The 21,211-nt window shown below is 43.3% G+C and overlaps 1 protein-coding gene across 2 annotated transcripts; it reads left to right on the top strand.

The window, feature by feature from the left end:
• The first annotated feature begins 10,473 nt into the window (after positions 1-10,473).
• On the top strand, positions 10,474-17,655 carry LOC102080836 (uncharacterized). Of its 2 annotated transcripts, XM_025905507.1 has the most exons (3): positions 10,474-10,637; positions 10,910-17,227; positions 17,500-17,655. In XM_025905507.1, the coding sequence occupies exon 2, from the start codon at positions 11,123-11,125 to the stop codon at positions 15,620-15,622; it is 4,500 nt and encodes a 1,499-aa protein (XP_025761292.1). In that variant the 5' UTR covers positions 10,474-10,637; positions 10,910-11,122; the 3' UTR covers positions 15,623-17,227; positions 17,500-17,655. The 2 variants fall into 2 exon arrangements, with proteins under 2 accessions (XP_025761292.1, XP_019218449.2); XM_019362904.2 differs by lacking the exon at positions 10,474-10,637 and having other exon boundaries at positions 10,644-17,227.
• The last annotated feature ends 3,556 nt before the right edge of the window (positions 17,656-21,211 follow it).

Genomic DNA, 21,211 nt, shown 5'->3' with positions numbered 1-21,211 from the left:
CCTGCAGTCTATCTGGGTCAGATATAAACCAAGTTTAGGTGGAGTTTATTTTCGGTATGCTGACATTTTCGTACTGCGTGCTAGCTAGCATGACGGAGTTTCTATACAGCTGTGTGGGTGCTATGTTACTGATGTTGAACTTTATTTTGTTCATACGGTTAATTATTAGAGTTGCCAACCGTCCCGTAAAAAACAGAATCGTCTGGTATTCAGAGAAAATATTACGCGTTTCGTACTGAGGTGAAAAGGAACACAGTTTGTCCCGGACTTCAGCTACAATGAAAAAGACACAAAGCTGAAGCTGCACAGCTGCCTCTTCTTCTCTCATTCTCTCCTCTCCTGTTTCTACTTCAATCACGAAACTGATCAATGATCAGCTGATCGGCTTTTCTCTCTTGTTTATTTATCGCCCACTTTGCGCCAGAAAGAGGAAACCAGCGGATGTCGCGTTAAACAACAGCAGCACGTTTAAGCTTGATCAGCTGTTGTTAGAATTTATTTAATATTAATTTCTAGTATCAGCTGATGTTTGCTGGAGCCACAGCTGTAAAAGCTGCTGGTCATGATATCGGTTTGGTTATCTGGTGAGAGGGAAACATGCAGATGAAACCAGGAGATGTCCTTACTGAATCATCAGAGCTGAACAGGTGATGGAGAAACAGGTTTACCTTTTAGGTGACATGGATGAGTTGAAGGGAAGTTATGAGCTGTTTCTGAGAGACAAATAACACCAGGATCCTTTTCTAAGTAGCTGACAGCTGGTAACTGTGCAGGGGCGGGTCTAGCAAAGTGTTGCCAGGGGGGCAGGTAGGGCATTAACAGGGAAAGGGGGGCACAAGGAAATACTTTTCTTTGTTATTCTCATTTAAAATGTCTAGCTTTTAAAAAAATAATTATCTGAGTCTTACAACAAACGATTGATAGATTGATACATATATACCATCAGAACAGTGTACATCACTGTCACAACAGTGTTTGTTTTCATTCAAAGGCTTTATGATTTTTCCTATAATGGTGGGCCGGTCTCTAGTCAAAATGCCCGGGATGATTTTTTGTCCCAGTCCAGCTCTGTATGCAGCTCATCTGCAGTCTGGTGTGATAGGTTCATAGCTTAAACCTATTCGCTGGAACGTTGAAGACAATGTAATTACACAGCAAAATCATTGAACACCAAGTAGGCAAAGTTCGTACTCATGCATGAGGGAGACCGGACCGGAGCCAGATGTCGTTCCGCCCACTTGGCCTCCGTCGGACTCTCAGCCAGGTTCCCCATAGCACTCCTTTTATTGTGGTTACATGACTATGCATAGGTTCATTAACATATGACCTCTTATATAGGTATACATGTGAACAAAGAATACCTCGTGTGTGTGTGTGTGTGTGTGTGTGTGTGTGTGTGTGTATCTGTGTGTGGGGGTCAAACTGTGACCCCAGGAAGACTCCCCAGAGCCGTCCATCTAAACAAAAGGCACTTAGCCTAAAACAGATATAGATACGTTTATCCTACCATAAAACAATAAGACAAGGTACGACCTCTCCCATGCTCCTAAAATGTGGGTGTGAAAGTCAGAGAGCTCTGGAATGCACACAAAGCTTGCAGACTATTAAGGATCAAACCTCTACCAATCTACACCTAATTATAAAACTCTAAGAATATATAAGTAGATATTTCTAAGCATAAATGACAATCACAATACAAATCTAACATTTCCCTCCTTTTGGCAATTATGCTAGAAAAGTACCCAGTTATGAATACATCATGTCTGACAGTGTCAATGCAAACATTTTTATACTCAGCATATGTCAACGTACACAGTCTGACAAATATATTAGAAGTTATCCAAGTCCTCACCCAATGGTAACCTGCATCCTACGAGCAAACAAATGAATTGTTAATGGTCAAAAGAGAAATTAACATTTTCAAAAACACTCCAGCTTGGTGGTGTTCCTCTGCAAGACATGTAAATCACACGTCTCTCTGCAGAGTGGTTTAAGTTCTGCAGGGCATCATAAATGTCTCTTCCAGTTGTTTCCATCACTGTCCATAGGACCAGAGTCCAAATGTATGTAGAATAGACATTCAAACATACCAGTTGAGTTTGTTGTTTGTCAACATCATGAAAGCTGCAGACCTCTTCAGCACTCGAGTTTTATGGCCTCTGCCAACCCCCATCACCTCACTTCAGGCCTCTGTCCTGTGGGGGACATTTGACTCCTCCATTGTCCATCCTCTGCAGGAAAACCCTCTGTGGAACGGGTGCTGGATCCAGTTATCTTACTGCTGTTATGATCCCAGCAGTCTTCAGTGTGCCATCGTATGCACAGTATAGTGACACAGCATTAGGTGATGTTCATAGGAAACTGCTGTCATCACCACCATAGCTTCTGGTTCCTGTGCTTTTCACAGAATCATGATGCCATCCTTGAACTCCCCCTGCTCTGTCGGTGGAGCTTGGCATGCTCCCCTCATCCTTCAGGTGCCCGTCTGTCGTCCACAATCTCCTCTGTTGGCCTCTGGAAATCCCCCTTGGCACAGCTCTCATTCCAACGCAGCTTCGTGGTCCTTGCTGTGGCTGTGGAATCTGATCTCCCAATGGGCCCCAAACAGCTCGACCTTTGACCTCAACCACTGCCTGGGCTGTCAGCTCTGCCTGGAATGGGTTCTTGCTTCTCACTGGGCCTCAGAAGATTTCTCAGGAGATTCCTTTCAGCAATACTCTGACTGCTGCACCTATATTTCCTTGCTAGGAGGAAAAAACTTCTATCTGGAAAGCATGTCAACCATCATCAAACCACATTCTTTAGTTCAGTGAGCTTCATTTATGGACCATCAAAGCCTCATCTGAACACAGATGCACCACTTGCATAGGTTTAATACCCGTAAATGAACTGTTAATCACACAAATCACTGCAACAATCATAAAACATAGTTTAGAAAACATAGAAAACATAGTTTCATGTAACTCTGTAATTCTGGACCCCTCTTCTTGACGCATGGACACTCCCATGAGTCAACTCATCAAAACCAGATTCCTGTCTGAAAGAAAAAGGTTAGCTAGATCATGTCCCAGGCAACATCAGGGCGTCTCCCCCTCTGGAGTAGCTCCGTAACCCTGCAATAAAAGATGTTAGTGTGTTTTGCATATTAAGTTTGCTTAAAACCTGGCTCTGTCTGGAGCCTACATACACACCATCATGGCCTGGAAAACAAGATCTGGAAGTGAAATCAAACTCCACACTTATAAACAATTGTATCATAAGAGTAATAAAGCATTCAGCATCAACAGGACAAGTATCATGTGCAGGTTTTCTCAAATCAGTAAACTACAATTATTGGCATAATTTGCCTCAGACATGGATCATCCCATGTACTCAGTTAACATTAGTGTAATCGGTGACTTCCCTTAAGCAAAGTCACTCCATGTATTTAACACTAGGAGCTCAGTAGTGGCCAGCTAATGAGCCCCATATCAAACTATTCCACAAACACTGCATCTCTTAGTTGCTTTCTCATGTTACTTGTCCGTCTCTGCTGAATCCTCTACATGCACTCTTAGAAAAAACAAACATCAGCAACACACATGGACAATCCTGGAGGTCAGGCACAAATTGACAGGGTCCAGAGGTGCTATAAAAAGACCATAAAGTTAGCCATCCATAGCTGTGGAAAGAAGTGACACTAGGTTCAACACAGGAAATGTCTCACATGTTATTCACATCGTCAAAGTAACCTTTAACATTTTCCCAACAACACAGTGTAACAGCATCACCAACTCATAACCTGTAAACACAGTTTTCTTCAGACATGGACCCAGAAATCCTGTAGTAGAAAAACATCAACCAGCTGTCCTGGTATAAATCACATGATCAACTCACATGAAGACTGTAATGCTGTAGAAATGTTAGCGCTGCGCAGGTGTATACACACTTTCTCACAGTTACCTCTGTGAGCAACACAAGGTAGTGAATAACACCCCTGGTAGATGCACAGACACAGAGAGTGGCATTTAAAAGGTTAAATCATCACGCAACCTCGAATGTTGCTGTCATCTTTCTGCTCCTGTAAAAAGAAACACACATAGATTCATCTGCACCTTTGTCAGGTGGGGGTTAACTTCGCACAGTGATGTCAGTCAGTCTGTCAACTTCTGTCCGCTTTTACCAGTCAGTCAGTTTTATTTTCTCTCACTCATTCATTCATGCATTCATTCATTCTTTCTTTGCTGACAGTGGGAATTACCGTCGCATTTTCATTTCCACTTCTCAGCAAAATGACGTCATTTCAAAAAGAAAAGAATTTAGACTGGATTTTCTCGTTGAATCCTTTTGGACAGGAACTTATTTTCTAATTGTCCCAGATAAGTGACTTTCTCCTGAGCCCATTTTAATGTGGAGAAACTCACTTGCAACAATTTTCTCGACGACGTGTCGTATAGCGCTTCAGTTCTAATCGTGCAGATCTGCTCAAACAGAGATTATCAAACAAAACTTTCAGTGCACTGTGAAAGTATCAAAATAAAAAGGCCTCGTTAAGTCATGACACATGCTCCTCATCTCAGGAGGGTAAATCATACCATTAGCATGGTTTATCATACCATCATACTAATTGGCAGGCTCAACTTCACAACAAAAGAAAAATCATCAGCTAGATAAACTCCAACCCAACCATCAGCCACACAACACACAACATAACCCTAATATGTTATTAGATATGAGTTTAATCCCCAGGACTGTACTTTTTACCCATTTAGGCCACAAATTTTATTTAGTTTTCCTTTTTCCCCGTCATCATAAAACATGTGACATGTTGTCATGCATTTCGCAAAAGAAGTTTGTTCTTATGTATTCAGAGTTGTGTATCTGAGTGCAGGATTCACTCGCACATCACAACAGGAAACTCAGTGTTCTAGAGTCTCCACTCCAACACATCCCATTCACTCGTGCTAGAATTCAGTCACCTTTCATTAATCTAAGAACGACCAACTAATTTGCATATCAGCTATTAACCCACTAAGATGACAGGACAACAGAAATGCATGTTCAAAATATTATCACAAAAATAGAATTTTCCCTCATACAGTAAATTACTTGTGCTGCATCAATCAGGCAGAAAGCATCTCCCAATTTACTATATTAACAACTAAATTTATTGTCTGATCACTGGTTGGTCAAACCAGAATCTTTTTTTTTTTTTTCACAAATTAAACTGTTGTCCTGCAACCCAGAGAGTCAACTGTCAGCATTGGGTAAATTCAGCATTTGATAACAAGTGTCTGTTAAATTTACACTATTTTAGCACTGATGAGAGATAACAAGCTGATCTTCATTGCATGTGTGTTTGTGTTATTAGGCAGGTTTAATCAATGTGTCTGGAGCTGCATCTCCAGCAGGGCATGTTCTTAAAGCTGCCTTTCCTACACACTTCTCTGCTATTATTTGATCTTTTTTTTTTTTTAAACTAATATGCTATGAGTCCACTGGTCTTTGCATCACATGAGGTGACTTGGACAAGATGATAAACAGACTCACATGCTTAAGATGCTGTCTACTCTTCATGAGCTCTCTTGTGTTTGTGTTAGTAGGGTTAATGCATGTTCTGCTTGTGTGTGTGATTTTGTATATGTTTCTTTTTGCAGTGTTTCAGATCCCTTCACAATTTTCCACTTAAGCAGTCAGTTTTCTTTTCCCCAGGTTTGCTAACCCAAATTTTGATTTCCCACATTAAACACCAGCACTCTCTGTGTTCTCACCTACTACTCCCACTCCATTGTTCTCGCCCACTTCAACAGTCCAATAGCCGGCAGTTCTTCTTCAGCTTTGTCCTCTGTTCCACTGTCTCTTCTTGCCATTTTACTCCGAAAGTGGCAAATGTCAAACTCCAACAGTCTCCTCAGTTCTCCTCAAACGTTCTTTTCACAAGCACAGTGAATTTGCAGCTTGTTGGAAACACAGTGTCATTCATCCAATCAGGATGATGGTTTGCTCTTCTTCTCCGATGCTGTTTGTCCACACTGCTGCTACTTGCTGGGTCTCTTTGCTCAGGACTTTGCTGCTGTCTCTTATCTGCCATGTTATTGCTCTTTGGAGCTGCATTCCTTGTCTTCAGGGAGGAGTGAGAGCTCACTTGTGAGGATGAGGGACACATAGTGCTGTAAATAAGTTAGCCAGAAACTTGGCCTGAATGTTTCCAATGATGTTAAACTATAACTTTATTCCGACTGCTGCATGTGGAAAATCGATTCAGGTCTGCTTTTCATCTGAAAGTGACAAAACTAAGACATTTTTCATTATCATCATCACTGCTTAACCAACACACAGAACTCTCTCTGTTTGTTGAAATCTCCTTTCTTAAAAGCAGAAAATGAGATTGTAGTTGTTCTTGGCTAATAAACACAAAACCTTTTTCCTATAATTATTTTCCATCTACAATGTAAATTTTGTCTCTTTTTTACTCTTTTTTTCTTTACACTAGCTGGTGACCTGCAGAATCACCGCTCTCACAATTTGTGACAATTACGTTTACACAGTGCACACACACACTGCGACGTCAGACACATTCACACTCATTTTTTCATCTGCATAAATAAATCATATGGCTGATGATATGTGCCATGGTGATCCATAAGTATGATCACAAGTTTATTTAATTATTTTTCAACCCAACAAAACAAATAAACAGAAACATGATGCTGATGCTATGAACACTCTACACACATGAGTCAAGAGACAGGAAAACTGCTGCGCATCTGAAAGAACTCACGGAAACGCTGCACACTCCAGTTATCATAATTATCATAGTTCTGTTTCTCTCTCTTTGATGAGTTCTCAGCAGCTCCTGATCTGATAATGTGTAGCTTGCGCATCAGCTCAGAAGAGATCGCAACACAACCTCACACAGTGGTTGTGTGCTTTGCCCACAGTGGCAAAGACTTGCACTTTCATATTCAACTCAGCTTCTCCATCATGTAGTTTTCAGCTGTTTCACACAGGGTTCAGCATAATAGTTGTTTTCACAGGTGTGCTCTATATCTCAACAATGGCTCATAATAAAACGACAGTCTTTCAAATAGGTCAAGTGCCTCTATGCACGTAATTAGGTAAAATATTTGCCTATTTTACTTCATCTCATATGTCATTGTACTGTATTTGAGCAACCCTAAGCTTAATGCAGATTACTTTTAACAATTGGTTAAATTAATGGTCTGGAGCACAGGCTGTTGTTGATCAGGGCAATCTAAAGAATCATCTAAACATTTTGTGTCAGCAAAGGGTGGGGGAAGCCATTCACCAGAGCATAGCTTAACTGCTGATGATATGTGGGCTGGCCTTCTCCACACGCTCTTTGAGGCTGCTGTTTTCCTGAAAACTTCTAACATTTGAATCTAAATATTTTACAGCAACCAATTTACCCTCAAAAATCACAGTTTTGTATGAGAATATAAATATCTCGCGATGTGTCGTCTCCCTGTGAGGCAGTCTTACTTGCTCGGGAACCCATAATAACAACAACAGCTGACGTCACAGACCGCGTGTTCTGCTCCGCACCCACTCACACGAACACACTCAACACAACAACAACAACACAAAATAGGTCTACAATTTTCCCCAGCCTGCGTGAACCCACACGGCTGTTGCGCTCCTGGACTCGTGTGTACCCGCGCAGTCACTGAGCTACACCTGCCTGCGTGAAACCGCACGGCATAGGCCCGCGTGAAACCGCGCGGCCATACAATTAAGGAGCCGTCGCTCTCTTTTTTTTTTATAAGCCTGCGACTAACCGCACGGCTCAGGTCCGCGTGAAACCCGCGCGACCGTGCTCGCGTGAACCCACGCAGCTATAGCGCTCTCCTTCGTACAGTACTTACTTGGTCTCGCTCTTGCATTAATCTCGAATCCCGTCAATCATCATTCAGCGAGGAGAAAAAACAGACAGCTAATCCACCGGCCAGAAGACGAATTCTCACGTCTCGGGACTTTAGTACAGGAACTTCTATACGTCCTGGCTGACGTCTTTCGGTGTGTCTCTTTTTCCCCTCGGTGAATGTCGATTCTAGGGATCCGGCTCTCGAAGGACCAATTAATGATAGGTTCATAGCTTAAACCTATTCGCTGGAACGTTGAAGACAATGTAATTACACAGCAAAAGCATTGAACACCAAGTAGGCAAAGTTCGTACTCATGCATGAGGGAGACCGGACCGGAGCCAGATGTCGTTCCGCCCACTTGGCCTCCGTCGGACTCTCAGCCAGGTTCCCCATAGCACTCCTTTTATTGTGGTTACATGACTATGCATAGGTTCATTAACATATGACCTCTTATATAGGTATACATGTGAACAAAGAATACCTCGTGTGTGTGTGTGTGTGTGTGTGTGTGCGTGTGTGTGTATGTGTGTATCTGTGTGTGGGGGTCAAACTGTGACCCCAGGAAGACTCCCCAGAGCCGTCCATCTAAACAAAAGGCACTTAGCCTAAAACAGATATAGATACGTTTATCCTACCATAAAACAATAAGACAAGGTACGACCTCTCCCATGCTCCTAAAATGTGGGTGTGAAAGTCAGAGAGCTCTGGAATGCACACAAAGCTTGCAGACTATTAAGGATCAAACCTCTACCAATCTACACCTAATTATAAAACTCTACGAATATATAAGTAGATATTTCTAAGCATAAATGACAATCACAATACAAATCTAACATGGTGTTACCTACATCTTCCTATTCAGAAGGCAGAATTTCCAAGTTCTGAGTACAATCAAAAGCACCACGACTGCAGTTTTTGTGTTGGATGTAAAAAGTAGGCTAGAATCATGGCGGCGGTCAACGACGGTCCAGGCGTGGGATTTCTCTCGTGGAAATGTGCACATTATTTTTTCCTTTCTATTAGTAGGTGGCACAGTGCACTTGTGGCAAGTAAGCAAGCTAGAAGACTGACAGTCTGGCTGGGTATCCAGTTACGGAAGCAACACATTAACAAGAGAATTCTGAGTAAAACCAAAGTTACTTTCCCTAGTAACTAGTTACTCTGAAAGTAACGAGTAACTTGAAGTAACTGAGTTACTTTTTTAGAGAAGTAACTAGTAATGTAACTAAGTTACTAATTTAAAGTAACTTACCCAACACTGGCTGTCATAGCTCGCGGCAAAGTTCGAACCACCTCCTGAACCAGTCACGTGGTACAGCCGGGCAGCGAGGCTTCAGACGTCATCATTTTCAGCTCCTCCCATAAATGAAGCAAGCCTCATTACGCGCATCGCGGAAACTCCATTACTCGACACAAGCTTTGAAGCCTCGATACAGAACGTCCCATCACTACATTTAATATGTGAGTGCACAGATTCATCCTCAACTGGACATAAATGATGATCAAAGGTTGTATATATGATGAATTCATCAAATCCCAGCCTCTAACACAGTGCGCTGAATCTTAGCTTTGGATGTCCAGTATATTCTAATCAGTGCAATGTAAGCATTCACTGAACCTACAGTATCTACACCTGTGTGGCAAATGTGTGGTAAAGACACAGATAATGAAGTTTAATTATTAATACAATATACATCATGAGAAACGAAAGCTGAAATTGAATCAGTTTAGTACTTTTCTCTGTGATTATAGAGGCCTTAAATTCTGTGATATATACTGTAAATGATTTTCACAGAGGTCTTAAAGTACTTAAATCACTGCTGATAGTCTGGTTGTTTATATTTTCACATGTTTTTGTGTCTGTAGGGCTTAGAGCTGGGCGATATGACCCAAAATTCATATCTCGATATTCTTTAGCTGGATGGCGATATACGATATATATCTCGATATTTTTTTAAAGCCATAAAGTAAGAACAAAAAGAGAGTTCTTAGTCAAAGCTGTGTCCCAGATGTCACACAGGCACCCTTATTAACATACAGCATAGATGTACATGAAAAAAACTACTCAAAAATAAATTATGAGCATTTATTAAATAATGATGCTCTATAAATAAAAGGAAACTATGTTGTTTTGTGCATAACAAAGAGCTCACAATTGTGCAGTCAAAATGTAAACTAACAGACGCTGAGCATAATAACAAAGACAGATTTCACAGCTGCTCTGTTCCCAACTTCTACTGCGTGACTGACAGCCTGGAGTTTGAAATCCGCTTCGTAACCATGTCTCTGAACAGGAGCCATTTATGGTCCTTATACACACACAATACGGTAATATTACGTTGAAGCACAGTACGTATTACTCCGCGAGGCTCCTCGGTAGCCGTAATGCTCCGACAATCCATCAAGCGGTGCAGCTCCGTAGCTTACCAAAGTCGAACTAAAACATTTATTGACAGATTGCTGAGCGCTGTGTATCACATAAAATCGGTTCGCGGTCATCAAGCACAACCAGAATTCATACAAAAGGCGCGCAGTCAACTTTTGAGAGAATGAAAGGATTTCAGGCCGTGTGTTCTGGCTCCTTAAGATTCGCCTCTCATGGTATGTAGTGTTATATAAGTTCATGCAATCTTTATTTGTTTCTGGTACACTGTTCATTTTATTTTGACATCCTACCGGAAGTGCTACTTCTCATTACTTCCTGTCTAACGGGAGAAGGACGGTTTGCTACTGCTGTGCCTGCCTATGCTGCCTCTTAAGCCAGCACAGTCTGTAAGTTGGCGGTAATGTTGTGTTTTACCAGTGAATGTTTAGCACTAACTGCTGTGAGTTGTTTGTGATATTTTGACAGAGTAAATTCACTCAATAATGTGCTTTATTAGTCATTAGCCTAGACGCTAATTAGCGCTAGCTAACCGCTAACGTTAGCTTGTTAGCTTGTTTCGTTCTGCTTTGCTTTGCATAGTAACAGGTCATAGCATCTTCCAATTGTAAGAATGTTTGCTTATGTCAGCTCACACGTGATATTTTGTGTTTGTTTACAGTTTTACCATTCATCCATTCATGTATTTCAACAAAGCCATGCTATGCATCCAATCAAATAAATCCACCAGAAAGGAACAACGGTGTGGTTTTTCTACATGGGATGATGGTTGTCTGTCTGCCTAGTTAAGTGCGAGGGCAGAATAGTAAAAAGACTTGGTGAAACGGCTACTTCAGGAGGCACATTCTCCCAGACATCTGACCCAGACGTGACTATGCTGTCAGCAGAGGAGGAGCAGCTGGAGATCCGGTCCACCTGCTCTGGATCAACATCCAGATCCCGCAGCTCATTCGCCAAAGCAGCAGTCGAAGCACGGGCAAAGGCCGAAGCGGCACGCGCCAGAGCAGAGTTTACACGACGGGAGATTGAGGTGAAAATGAGGCAAGCAGAGTTAAGTGCTACATTAGAAGCACTAAAAGAAGAAAAGGAAGCAGAAGCTGCGCTTGCTGAAGCCAATGTATTCGAAGCAGCAATAGCAGAGGAGGTAAGCGGGGAAATGTGGTCATCTCGTGTGTCAGAAAAACAATATGGGGAACCACGACAAAGTCAAGAGAACTCACAACCAGCGCTGAATTCTCACACTCTACGCCAGCTTCCAGCTTTAACCCAGTCATACAGACTGCAGAGTTATCTTGGATATTCTTCACCAGAGCATCGCAGAGAAGACTTGCTGGACCCTAAACACTTTACACCCATAAAACAGTGTAACATCAGTCCAATCCCTGATCCAGCCACTTCACCTCAATACGTCCCACAGGTAAATCAACAGGACATCAAAGATGAGATCGGCAGCCATCTGACACCAGCTGCTGATACCCAAGAAAAATGTGGCCAAAGGTATGTAAGTACTACCCCTCAACCTATGGGCTTTTCCCCTTACACGCCACCTTTCCAGCCAGCACAATTCAACAACGGGAACAGTGATTTTGCTAATCTCGCTAAGTTTCTGGCAAAAAGAGAACTGGTGGCAGATGGTCTGACTAAGTTTACGGACAGAGCAGAGGACTACTGGGCATGGAGAGCTTCTTTCTGTAACGCTGTTGAAGGGTTAAGCTTAAAGCCTAGCGAACAGTTAGACTTGCTCACCCGGTGGCTTGGAGAAGAGTCGTCTAAGCATGCCAAACGTATACGCTCTGTCCATCTCAACAATCCAGCAGAGGGCCTACATCGAGTTTGGACACGGCTACAAGAATGTTATGGCACTCCAGAGGCTATTGAGAAGTCGCTCCTTGACAGACTTGAACGCTTTCCTAGAGTGTCAAACAAAGACCCCCAGAATCTCAGAGAAATTGGCGACCTACTTTCTGAAATTGATGCAGCCAAATCAGACGGCTCTTTACCTGGGCTAGTGTATTTGGACACATCACGTGGCATTGCCCCGATAGTTGATAAGTTGCCAACAAATCTTCAAGACAGGTGGATGTCAGAGGGGACTAAATACAAGCAGAGACATGATGTATATTTCCCTCCATTCTCATTCTTCTGTCGCTTCATACAAGATGAAGCGAAAATGAGAAATGACCCCAGTTTTAAGTCTACTGTATCAGGTCCCACATCCTATCCAACAACTCACGACAACCACTATACAAGATTTGTCAAGTCAAGACCGCCTGTTGCCGTCCACAAAACAGAAGTAAACAAAACTCACAAACCAAGCTTAGGCAGCATGAGTGAGTTCACAAACAAACTGTGTCCCATCCACAAGAAACCACACCCGTTAAAGAAGTGTAGAGGTTTCAGAGAAAAGACACTAGATGAGCGTAAGGCATACCTCAGAGAACACAACATCTGTTTTAGGTGCTGCGATTCCTCAGCTCACCAAGCTAAAGACTGTAAGGAAGAGATTACTTGTCTAGAGTGCAACAGCAACAAACACGTTGCAGCACTGCATGCAGGTCCAGCTCCATGGACACAAAACACAAAGGCTCAAAACATTGCCCCAGACCAGGACAGGGAGGAGCATGGCGGGGAGAGTAGCCTAGACTTGGAGACTAGCTCAGCATGCACTCAAGTTTGTGGGGACTTAGGTGGGGGGCGATCCTGCTCAAAAATATGTCAAGCCTACATTTATCCAAAGGGGCATCCAGACGAAAAAGTCAAGGTTTACGCTATCATAGATGACCAGAGCAATAGGTCATTAGCGAAGTCAAATCTTTTCGACACCTTTGGCATCCCAATGAGCAACCTAGTGCCATACACACTTAAGACATGTACAGGGGTTTCCACCACAAATGGCCGCTTAGCTGAGAACCTCTTTATACAGTCCGTTGATGGCCAGTTCAGCTCTCCTCTGCCTTCTTTGCTCGAGTGTGACTCACTCCCAGACAACAAGAATGAAATCCCAACGCAAGAGATTGCTCTAGCCCATCCGCACCTCAAACACCTAGCAGGTCATATGCAGCCCCTAGACCCTGAGGCCGAGATTATGTTGCTGTTAGGCCGAGACATAATACAAGTGCACAAAGTGTATGAACAAGTGAACGGACCAGTCAATGCTCCATTTGCCCAGAGACTTGCACTTGGGTGGGTTATTGTAGGGGATGTATGCCTAGGGGGAGCCCATAAGCCAGTCATCATAGGCACATACAGAACGAGTGTTCTAGAGAACGGGCGTCCAAGTCTCCTAACACCCTGTCAGAACAGTTTTCATGTCAAAGAGCAGCCACAGTCACACAACAAACCCTGGGACACTCACAGTTCATGTCAAATAGGGAAATACATATTCCAGCAAAGTGAAAAGGACGAAGAGCTGGCGCCTTCCTATGAGGACCAAGCCTTTCTGGAAATTATGGAAAGAGACTTTTACCAAGACGATGCAAATAGCTGGACAGCTCCACTTCCTTTCCGTACACCGAGAACCCGCCTCCCAAACAACAGAAACCAAGCACTCAGCCGCTTAGAGTCGCTGCGCCGCACATTAAATAAACGCCCTGAGATGGAGAGACACTTTATGGATTTTATGCAGGGGTTGTTTGACAGAGATCACGCAGAACCAGCACCAGCTCTCGAAGAAGCAGAAGAATGCTGGTATCTGCCCTTCTTTGGCGTCTATCATCCGCAGAAGCCCGGGAACATCAGGGTGGTGTTTGACTCAAGTGCTAAGTTTCAGGGAGTGTCCTTAAATGATGTGCTGCTCAAAGGTCCAAATATGAATAACAGTCTGATCGGGGTGCTCATCCGTTTCAGAGAAGAAGCGGTGGCTGTCACAGCGGACATACAACAAATGTTCCACTGCTTTCAGGTGCGAGAAGACCACAGGAACTTCCTCCGGTTCCTTTGGTACCGCAACAATGACCCAAGAGAGCCAGTTGTCGAGTACAGAATGAAAGTGCATGTGTTCGGCAACAGCCCTTCCCCAGCGGTGGCAATTTTCAGTCTGAGAAAGGCGGCACACTTGTTCGACACACAGCACTATTCTGAGGCCAGACAGTTTGTCCAAAGACATTTCTATGTCGACGATGGACTCAAATCCCTCCCTACTGAGTCAGAGGCAATTAAGCTCCTCAAAGACACACAGGAGCTGCTCGCTGCGTCCAACCTGAGGCTCCACAAAATAGCTTCAAACAGCCCAAATGTCATGAAAGCATTCTCTACTGTAGACTTGGCAAGCGGGCTCAAGGACATAGATTTCAACACAGAGTTTCCTCCAATGCAGAGAAGCCTAGGAGTATGTTGGGACATTGAAGGTGACACTTTCACATTCAGAGTCTCTCAGACAGAGAAGCCTTACACGAAAAGAGGTGTCCTGTCCACTATCAACAGCCTTTTTGACCCGCTGGGGTTTGCAGTGCCAGTGAGCATCAAGGGGAGGGCACTGTTGCGGGAACTGACAAAAGAGACTTGTGGGTGGGATGAGACTCTTCCAGAGGGCATGTTCAAGGAGTGGTCAGAATGGAAGAATGCTCTCAAACAACTCGAGCAAATCCATATCCCGAGGCCATACTGCTCACTCTCCTTTCTTGGTGCGAAGCACAGAGAAATCTGTGTCTTCTGTGATGCATCAACCCAGGCAATTGCAGCTGTGGCTTACCTGAAGTTAACAACCAAAGATAGTGAGACAGAGTTTGCGTTCGTATTCGGGAAAGCCAAACTTGCCCCCAAGCCTGATCTTACCATTCCCAGGCTCGAGCTGTGTGCATCGGTGTTAGCGGTGGAAGTTGGGGAGCTAATCAGAGATGAAATGGACATTCAGATTAGTAACATGCGCTTCTTCTCCGACAGCAAAGTCGTTCTTGGCTATATCTGCAATGAGTCAAGAAGATTTCACGTTTTTGTGAACAACCGGGTGCAATGCATCAGACGAGCAACAGAACCAACTCAGTGGAGCTATGTACCTTCAGCGCACAACCCGGCCGATCACGGATCCAGATCTCTACCTGCTGGAAAACTGTTGTCCAGCACATGGTTGAAAGGGCCGGAGTTTCCCTTAAAGCCCCTAGAGAGCAACTCATCAGATACGTTTCAACTTCAAAACCCCGACTCGGACATTGAAGTTCGTCCCTTGATCACTGCCACCATTCAAACATCACGCCCCTGTTTAAAGACTGCAAACTTAGAATCTTTCTCCAGCTGGCAGTCCCTTACCAGGGCAGTTGCACGTTTGGCGCACATTGCACGCACCTTTAAGGAAAAGCAGGTGGACAATGTAAGGGATGGCATATATGTCATGAACTCACTACCTCAGATTTTGAGCAAGCAAGAGAGACGGTTATAAAAGCAGTCCAACGAGAAAGCTTCCCAGAGGAGCTCAAACAAATGGAGTCAGGGAAGGACATCCCAAAGAAAAGCCCCCTCTTAAAGCTTTCTCCCTACCTTGACAAATCAGGCCTCTTGAGGCTTGGTGGACGCCTTCTTCATTCTGACCTTGAGTCCGCAGAAAAACACCCCTTGATTATGCCGCACAAACACCATGTAACTAACCTGTTAGTCCGCCACTACCATGAAAGAGTCAGGCACCAGGGGCGTCATCTTACAGAGGGTGCTTTAAGATCCGCAGGTTACTGGGTCTTAGGAGGTAAACGCCAGATCAGCAGCCTCATTTACTCATGTGTAGTTTGTCGCAAGCTAAGGGGAGTAACACAGTTCCAAAAAATGTCAGATCTTCCTGCAGAACGTCTTAGTGCTGAGCCTCCATTCTCTTACGTAGGCATAGATGTGTTTGGGCCATGGTCGGTTGCCTCTCGTCGTACTCGGGGCGGACTTGCCAGCAGCAAACGATGGGCAGTGATGTTCACCTGCATGAGCACAAGGGCAGTTCACCTAGAGATCATAGAGGGGATGGACACGTCTAGCTTCATTAAAGCTCTCCGCAGGTTCTTTTCAGTCAGAGGACCTGCAAAGCAATTGAGATCGGACTGTGGAACTAACTTCATAGGAGCCTCCAGGGAGCTAGGGTTTGACAAAAGGATTCCTTGTGACCCACATGTTAACTCCTTCCTAAATGATAATGGATGTAGTTGGGTCTTCAACCCTCCCTACTCTTCTCACATGGGGGGCAGTTGGGAGCGGATGATAGGAGTGGCACGTAAGATATTAGACTCCCAGCTCGCTCAACTTGGTTCCAGGCCCCTCACGCACGACGTCCTGACCACCTTCATGGCAGAGGTGGCCGCCATCATCAACGCACGGCCGCTGGTTCCAGTGTCAAATGATCCAGATGTTCCGTGCATCCTTACTCCCGCCACACTCCTCACGCAAAAAGTTGGTGCACCTCCAACACCCTCAGGCGACTTCGGTGAGAAGGACCTCTACAGGCAACAGTGGAAAAGAGTTCAGAGTCTGGCCAACTCTTTCTGGCATCGCTGGCGTAAGGAGTACTTGTCAACACTACAATGCCGCCGCAAGTGGCATTCCACCAGACCAAACCTGCAGCAGGGGGATGTGGTCCTCCTGAAAGATCCTCTCGTGAAGAGGAATCAGTGGCCCATGGGGGTGATTGCAAAGGTTCATCCTAGTAGTGACGGACTTGTCAGGAAGGTAGAAGTCAAGGTGGTGAAAGATGGCAAAGCCAAAGTTTACTTTAGGTCAGTCACGGACGTTGTTCTTCTTGTATCAGATGCTGTGCAACAAGTTTAGTTTGGTTCGAAGTGTGACATCTTACTGATGTCAGGCGGGGAGTGTTCTGGCTCCTTAAGAGTCGCCTCTCATGGTATGTAGTGTTTTATAAGTTCATGCAATCTTTATTTGTTTCTGGTACACTGTTCATTTTATTTTGACATCCTACCGGAAGTGCTACTTCTCATTACTTCCTGTCTAACGGGAGAAGGACGGTTTGCTACTGCTGTGCCTGCCTATGCTGCCTCTTAAGCCAGCACAGTCTGTAAGTTGGCGGTAATGTTGTGTTTTACCAGTGAATGTTTAGCACTAACTGCTGTGAGTTGTTTGTGATATTTTGACAGAGTAAATTCACTCAATAATGTGCTTTATTAGTCATTAGCCTAGACGCTAATTAGCGCTAGCTAACCGCTAATGTTAGCTTGTTAGCTTGTTTCGTTCTGCTTTGCTTTGCATAGTAACAGGTCATAGCATCTTCCAATTGTAAGAATGTTTGCTTATGTCAGCTCACACGTGATATTTTGTGTTTGTTTACAGTTTTACCATTCATCCATTCATGTATTTCAACAAAGCCATGCTATGCATCCAATCAAATAAATCCACCAGAAAGGAACAACGGTGTGGTTTTTCTACATGGAATGATGGTTGTCTGTCTGCCTAGTTAAGTGCGAGGGCAGAATACAGTGCATGGCGTTAGCGTGGCTAGCTCGTTAGCGTGGTTAGCTCGTTAGCGTGGTTAGCTCGTTAACACGTTGACGCCGTCCAGCCCCACGCACGGGGCGATGCGCAGTAACTCATTAACGGAGATTTGCCGTGTCCATCTTATCGCTGCCTGCAGGTGAAGCGATGGGGGAGGAGGGGGAGTTGTGTTCAGTGAAGGAGAGGCGAGGTCGAGTAACATTGCGTAGAGACAAAAGTGGACGAAAGAGAGGCAAACTTGCGGCTCAGCAACTATAATTATAACGTAACATAGACTATATCGATATAAAGGATATTGTCACATCTTATATCTCGTATAAAAATATATTGATATTTTTTAAAAACTTGATATATCGCCCAGCTCTAGTAGGGCTGTTTGATGACGATTTGGACTCCTCTGGGAGACGAGGACACACCCACATCTGTTCCATACTGCAGCCATTGATGGTGTTACAGCTCTGAGTCAGCTTTGGGCCATGAGACGCACACACTGGAAAACCAGCACCTGGACTTCATGCAGGAGAGACGGCCTCAGTGATGATGGACTCTGCATCCTCTACTTTACCTCTAATCTCTTTCTCCTTTAACACACAATTAAAATAACTCCAAAAGAGTGTAAACTTACTGAGGAAGTCTCTAACTTGTACACATTTGTACTTTTACTTGCTTTGAGTTATTTTTAAGAACAGTAAAGTTATTCACATAAAGTTTTTATTCTTCTGTATTTATTCTTTTGTATCAAGTACCACAGTCATACTGAACTTTACAGATCCGGTGAATTGGAGAAAAAAAATCATATATATATACATGAATGAATCATTCACCTTCAGTAGTATTTCTGTTCATCTTATGAATTCCAGTCCAATGTCAATTCACTGTTTGAGTTCAGTTTTGGTCTTAAACTCCAGAGAATACCACCTGGTTCAACAATCTTTTCATCTGATTATTTGCAAAACAGTTTTCTTCTGAGAGATGCTGCTGAGGCTGAAATTGAGCCCAAAGAAACATGGAAAATTGTTTTATCACTCATCCAGGTGACTTCTCCAGTGTCACGGATGAGTGATGAATGTATCTCCCACTGGAAACCATTGTGTCCAGTTAAAGTCAATCGACTTTTTTTAAGGAGAGTTGTTAGATGCTGTGCTCATGAGGACAGTTTTAACTTGCAGCACAACACAAAGCTGCCATATTGGACCAACGATCGAAACACTTAATTGAGCAGAATTAAGTCAAAATGTAATATCCTCATATGATGACACAGCACACATGATCCAGCATTGTTCTAAGAATGCAAACTTTCCTATTGGAAGTTTCCACAGCTGCCAGAAAGGGACAGATTTCTGTCTGGTCTTAATCAGTGGTCGTTGCTCTCTCGTTTTCTCTGGAATTGCTGCACAGAGGATGTAACACCCATGATAAGCGCTGAGGTGTGTGTCCTTGTCAGGAATCAGCCATCCTCAGCTTCCAGGTTAAGAAAAGTGGAACCAGAAGATATTCAAATGCATCTCCTCACAGCTGCTGATGAATTCTACAAAAAAAGTTTGTTAAAAACATTTGCAGGTGAATCACCACTGATTTATCAGTGACATCCATTTACTCAAAAATTACTGACAAGTGGATAACTAGGATATATAGTTTATAATTTCAACAATGTACTGTACAAAATGGAACAGTATATGACAAATGTGGTGTGGTGCTTGTGGAATTTTTAACAAGGGCCCTACAAAACTTTACAGTACTCATGCTGCCAAACTTCTGATGGCTACGTGTGCAGTTCCTGCTTTAAATGCATTCACTTTTAAGATTAAGAAATCTAAGTGATAAGAGGCCAGAAATGTTTGAACTCGCTTATGAACCTAAATCACCGAGGCCGTCTGTCCTGCATGAAGTCCAGGTGCTGGTTTTCCAGTGTGTGGGTCTGATGGCCCAAAGCTGACTCAGAGCTGTAACACCATCCATGGCTGCAGTATGGAACAGATGTGGGTGTGTCCTCATCTCCCAGAGGAGTCCAAATAGTCATCAAACAGCCCTACAGACACAAAAACGTGAAAATATAAACAACCAGACTATCAGCAGTGATTTAAGTACTTTAAGACATCTGTGAAAATCATTTACAGTATATATCACAGAATTTAAGGCCTTTATAATCACAGAGCATACAGAGAAAAGTACTAAACTGAATCAATTTCAGCTTTCGTTTCTCATGATGTATATTGTATTAATAATTAAATTTCATTATCTGTATCTTTACCACACATTTGCCACACAGGTGTAGATACTGTAGGTTCAGTGAATGCTTACATTGCACTGATTAGAATATACTGGACATTCAAAGCTAAGATTCAGCGCACTGTGTTAGAGGCTGGGATTTGATGAATTCATCATATATACAACCTTTGATCATCATTTATGTCCAGTTGAGAATGAATCTGTGCACTCACATATTAAATGAACTGAAATCAGTAGTGTGATCTCCAGTCTTGATATAAGGAATGAGAGAACTGACAGCTGTTATTTTAATCAGCCTGTCTCAGTTGTTTTAACTCTAAGTACCACAGAGTAATGTGGTAACATCTGGACTGACGAGTTTACTGTCAGCATTTTAATCGCTAGTTTAAAGGCTGTAGGTTGCAGCCATTGCTCTAACACTGTATAAATGTAACAGGCCTCAGTGCTGGTTCTAACAGTCTGAGCTGCTTCCAGCTTTATTTGTGAAGAGCACAGCAGCTTACAGAACACGTAGCGAGCTCGTACAGCTGCAACGTAAAACTTTCATAAGCTAAGATGACCTTAAAATAACGGGGCTACGTGCGGTGACGCTAGCGTTAGCCATGTTACCTTCAACAGGTGGTCAGACTGTGTAAACAGGCACTCAGTCAGATGTTGGGCTCTCCGTTTCGCTGCAGGGTCCCTTCATTCTTCACATATCCGTGTCGAGCCGAGTGTAAATCCCGAGGCTGAACGGCCTTTGTACAAGCACACACGCTTCGTAGCAGGGCGAAGCTATGAGCTAGAAAAATCCAGGCTGGCAGACAGCCTGTGTCTGACCAGCCAATCAGAGAGCTCCTTACATCCCACGGTGTGGCTAATTTGAATAGCAGCAGGATTTTTAAAATGAAGCTGATAATCCAACAGCTAATCCATCAACTAATCCAGAAGTTAATCCCTGAGCGAACAGGAAAGGGAAATGGATTTTGAAATGCAGTTTATTAAAGTGCAATTCAAAAATGTTTTTGAAATGAAGATTTAAAAAGCATTTTAAAAATCAGTTTATTAAATTGGAATTCAAAAATGAATTTACAAATGGAGAATTTATTCTACATGTAGATAACCTGTTGTCAGTTTGGTATTTTGTCCTAATCCGCTTGTCGTACCTCCGTGTAGGTCTGTATATGTTTGAGTAGTGTATTTGGCATTCGGTTATTGAATCCAAGCATGTAAGTTTGTTGCTGCTCTGCTGGTTAATAAAACCACGTCAACTAAATCTACTGCTTCATCGTTATCATACTGGTGAACATACAACACTACAAGTCATTATTTAAGTACAGAA

This window comes from Oreochromis niloticus, linkage group LG1 (assembly GCF_001858045.2).
Source record: "Oreochromis niloticus isolate F11D_XX linkage group LG1, O_niloticus_UMD_NMBU, whole genome shotgun sequence".
NCBI classification, from domain to species: Eukaryota; Metazoa; Chordata; class Actinopteri; order Cichliformes; family Cichlidae; genus Oreochromis; species Oreochromis niloticus.
This window is presented reverse-complemented; position numbering and strand designations above follow the sequence as displayed.

What these genes read in the sequence shown, in the direction of transcription:
- LOC102080836 (XM_025905507.1), top strand. Translation starts at nt 11,123, where the DNA reads ATGCTGTCAGCAGAGGAGGAGCAGCTGGAGATCCGGTCCACCTGCTCT.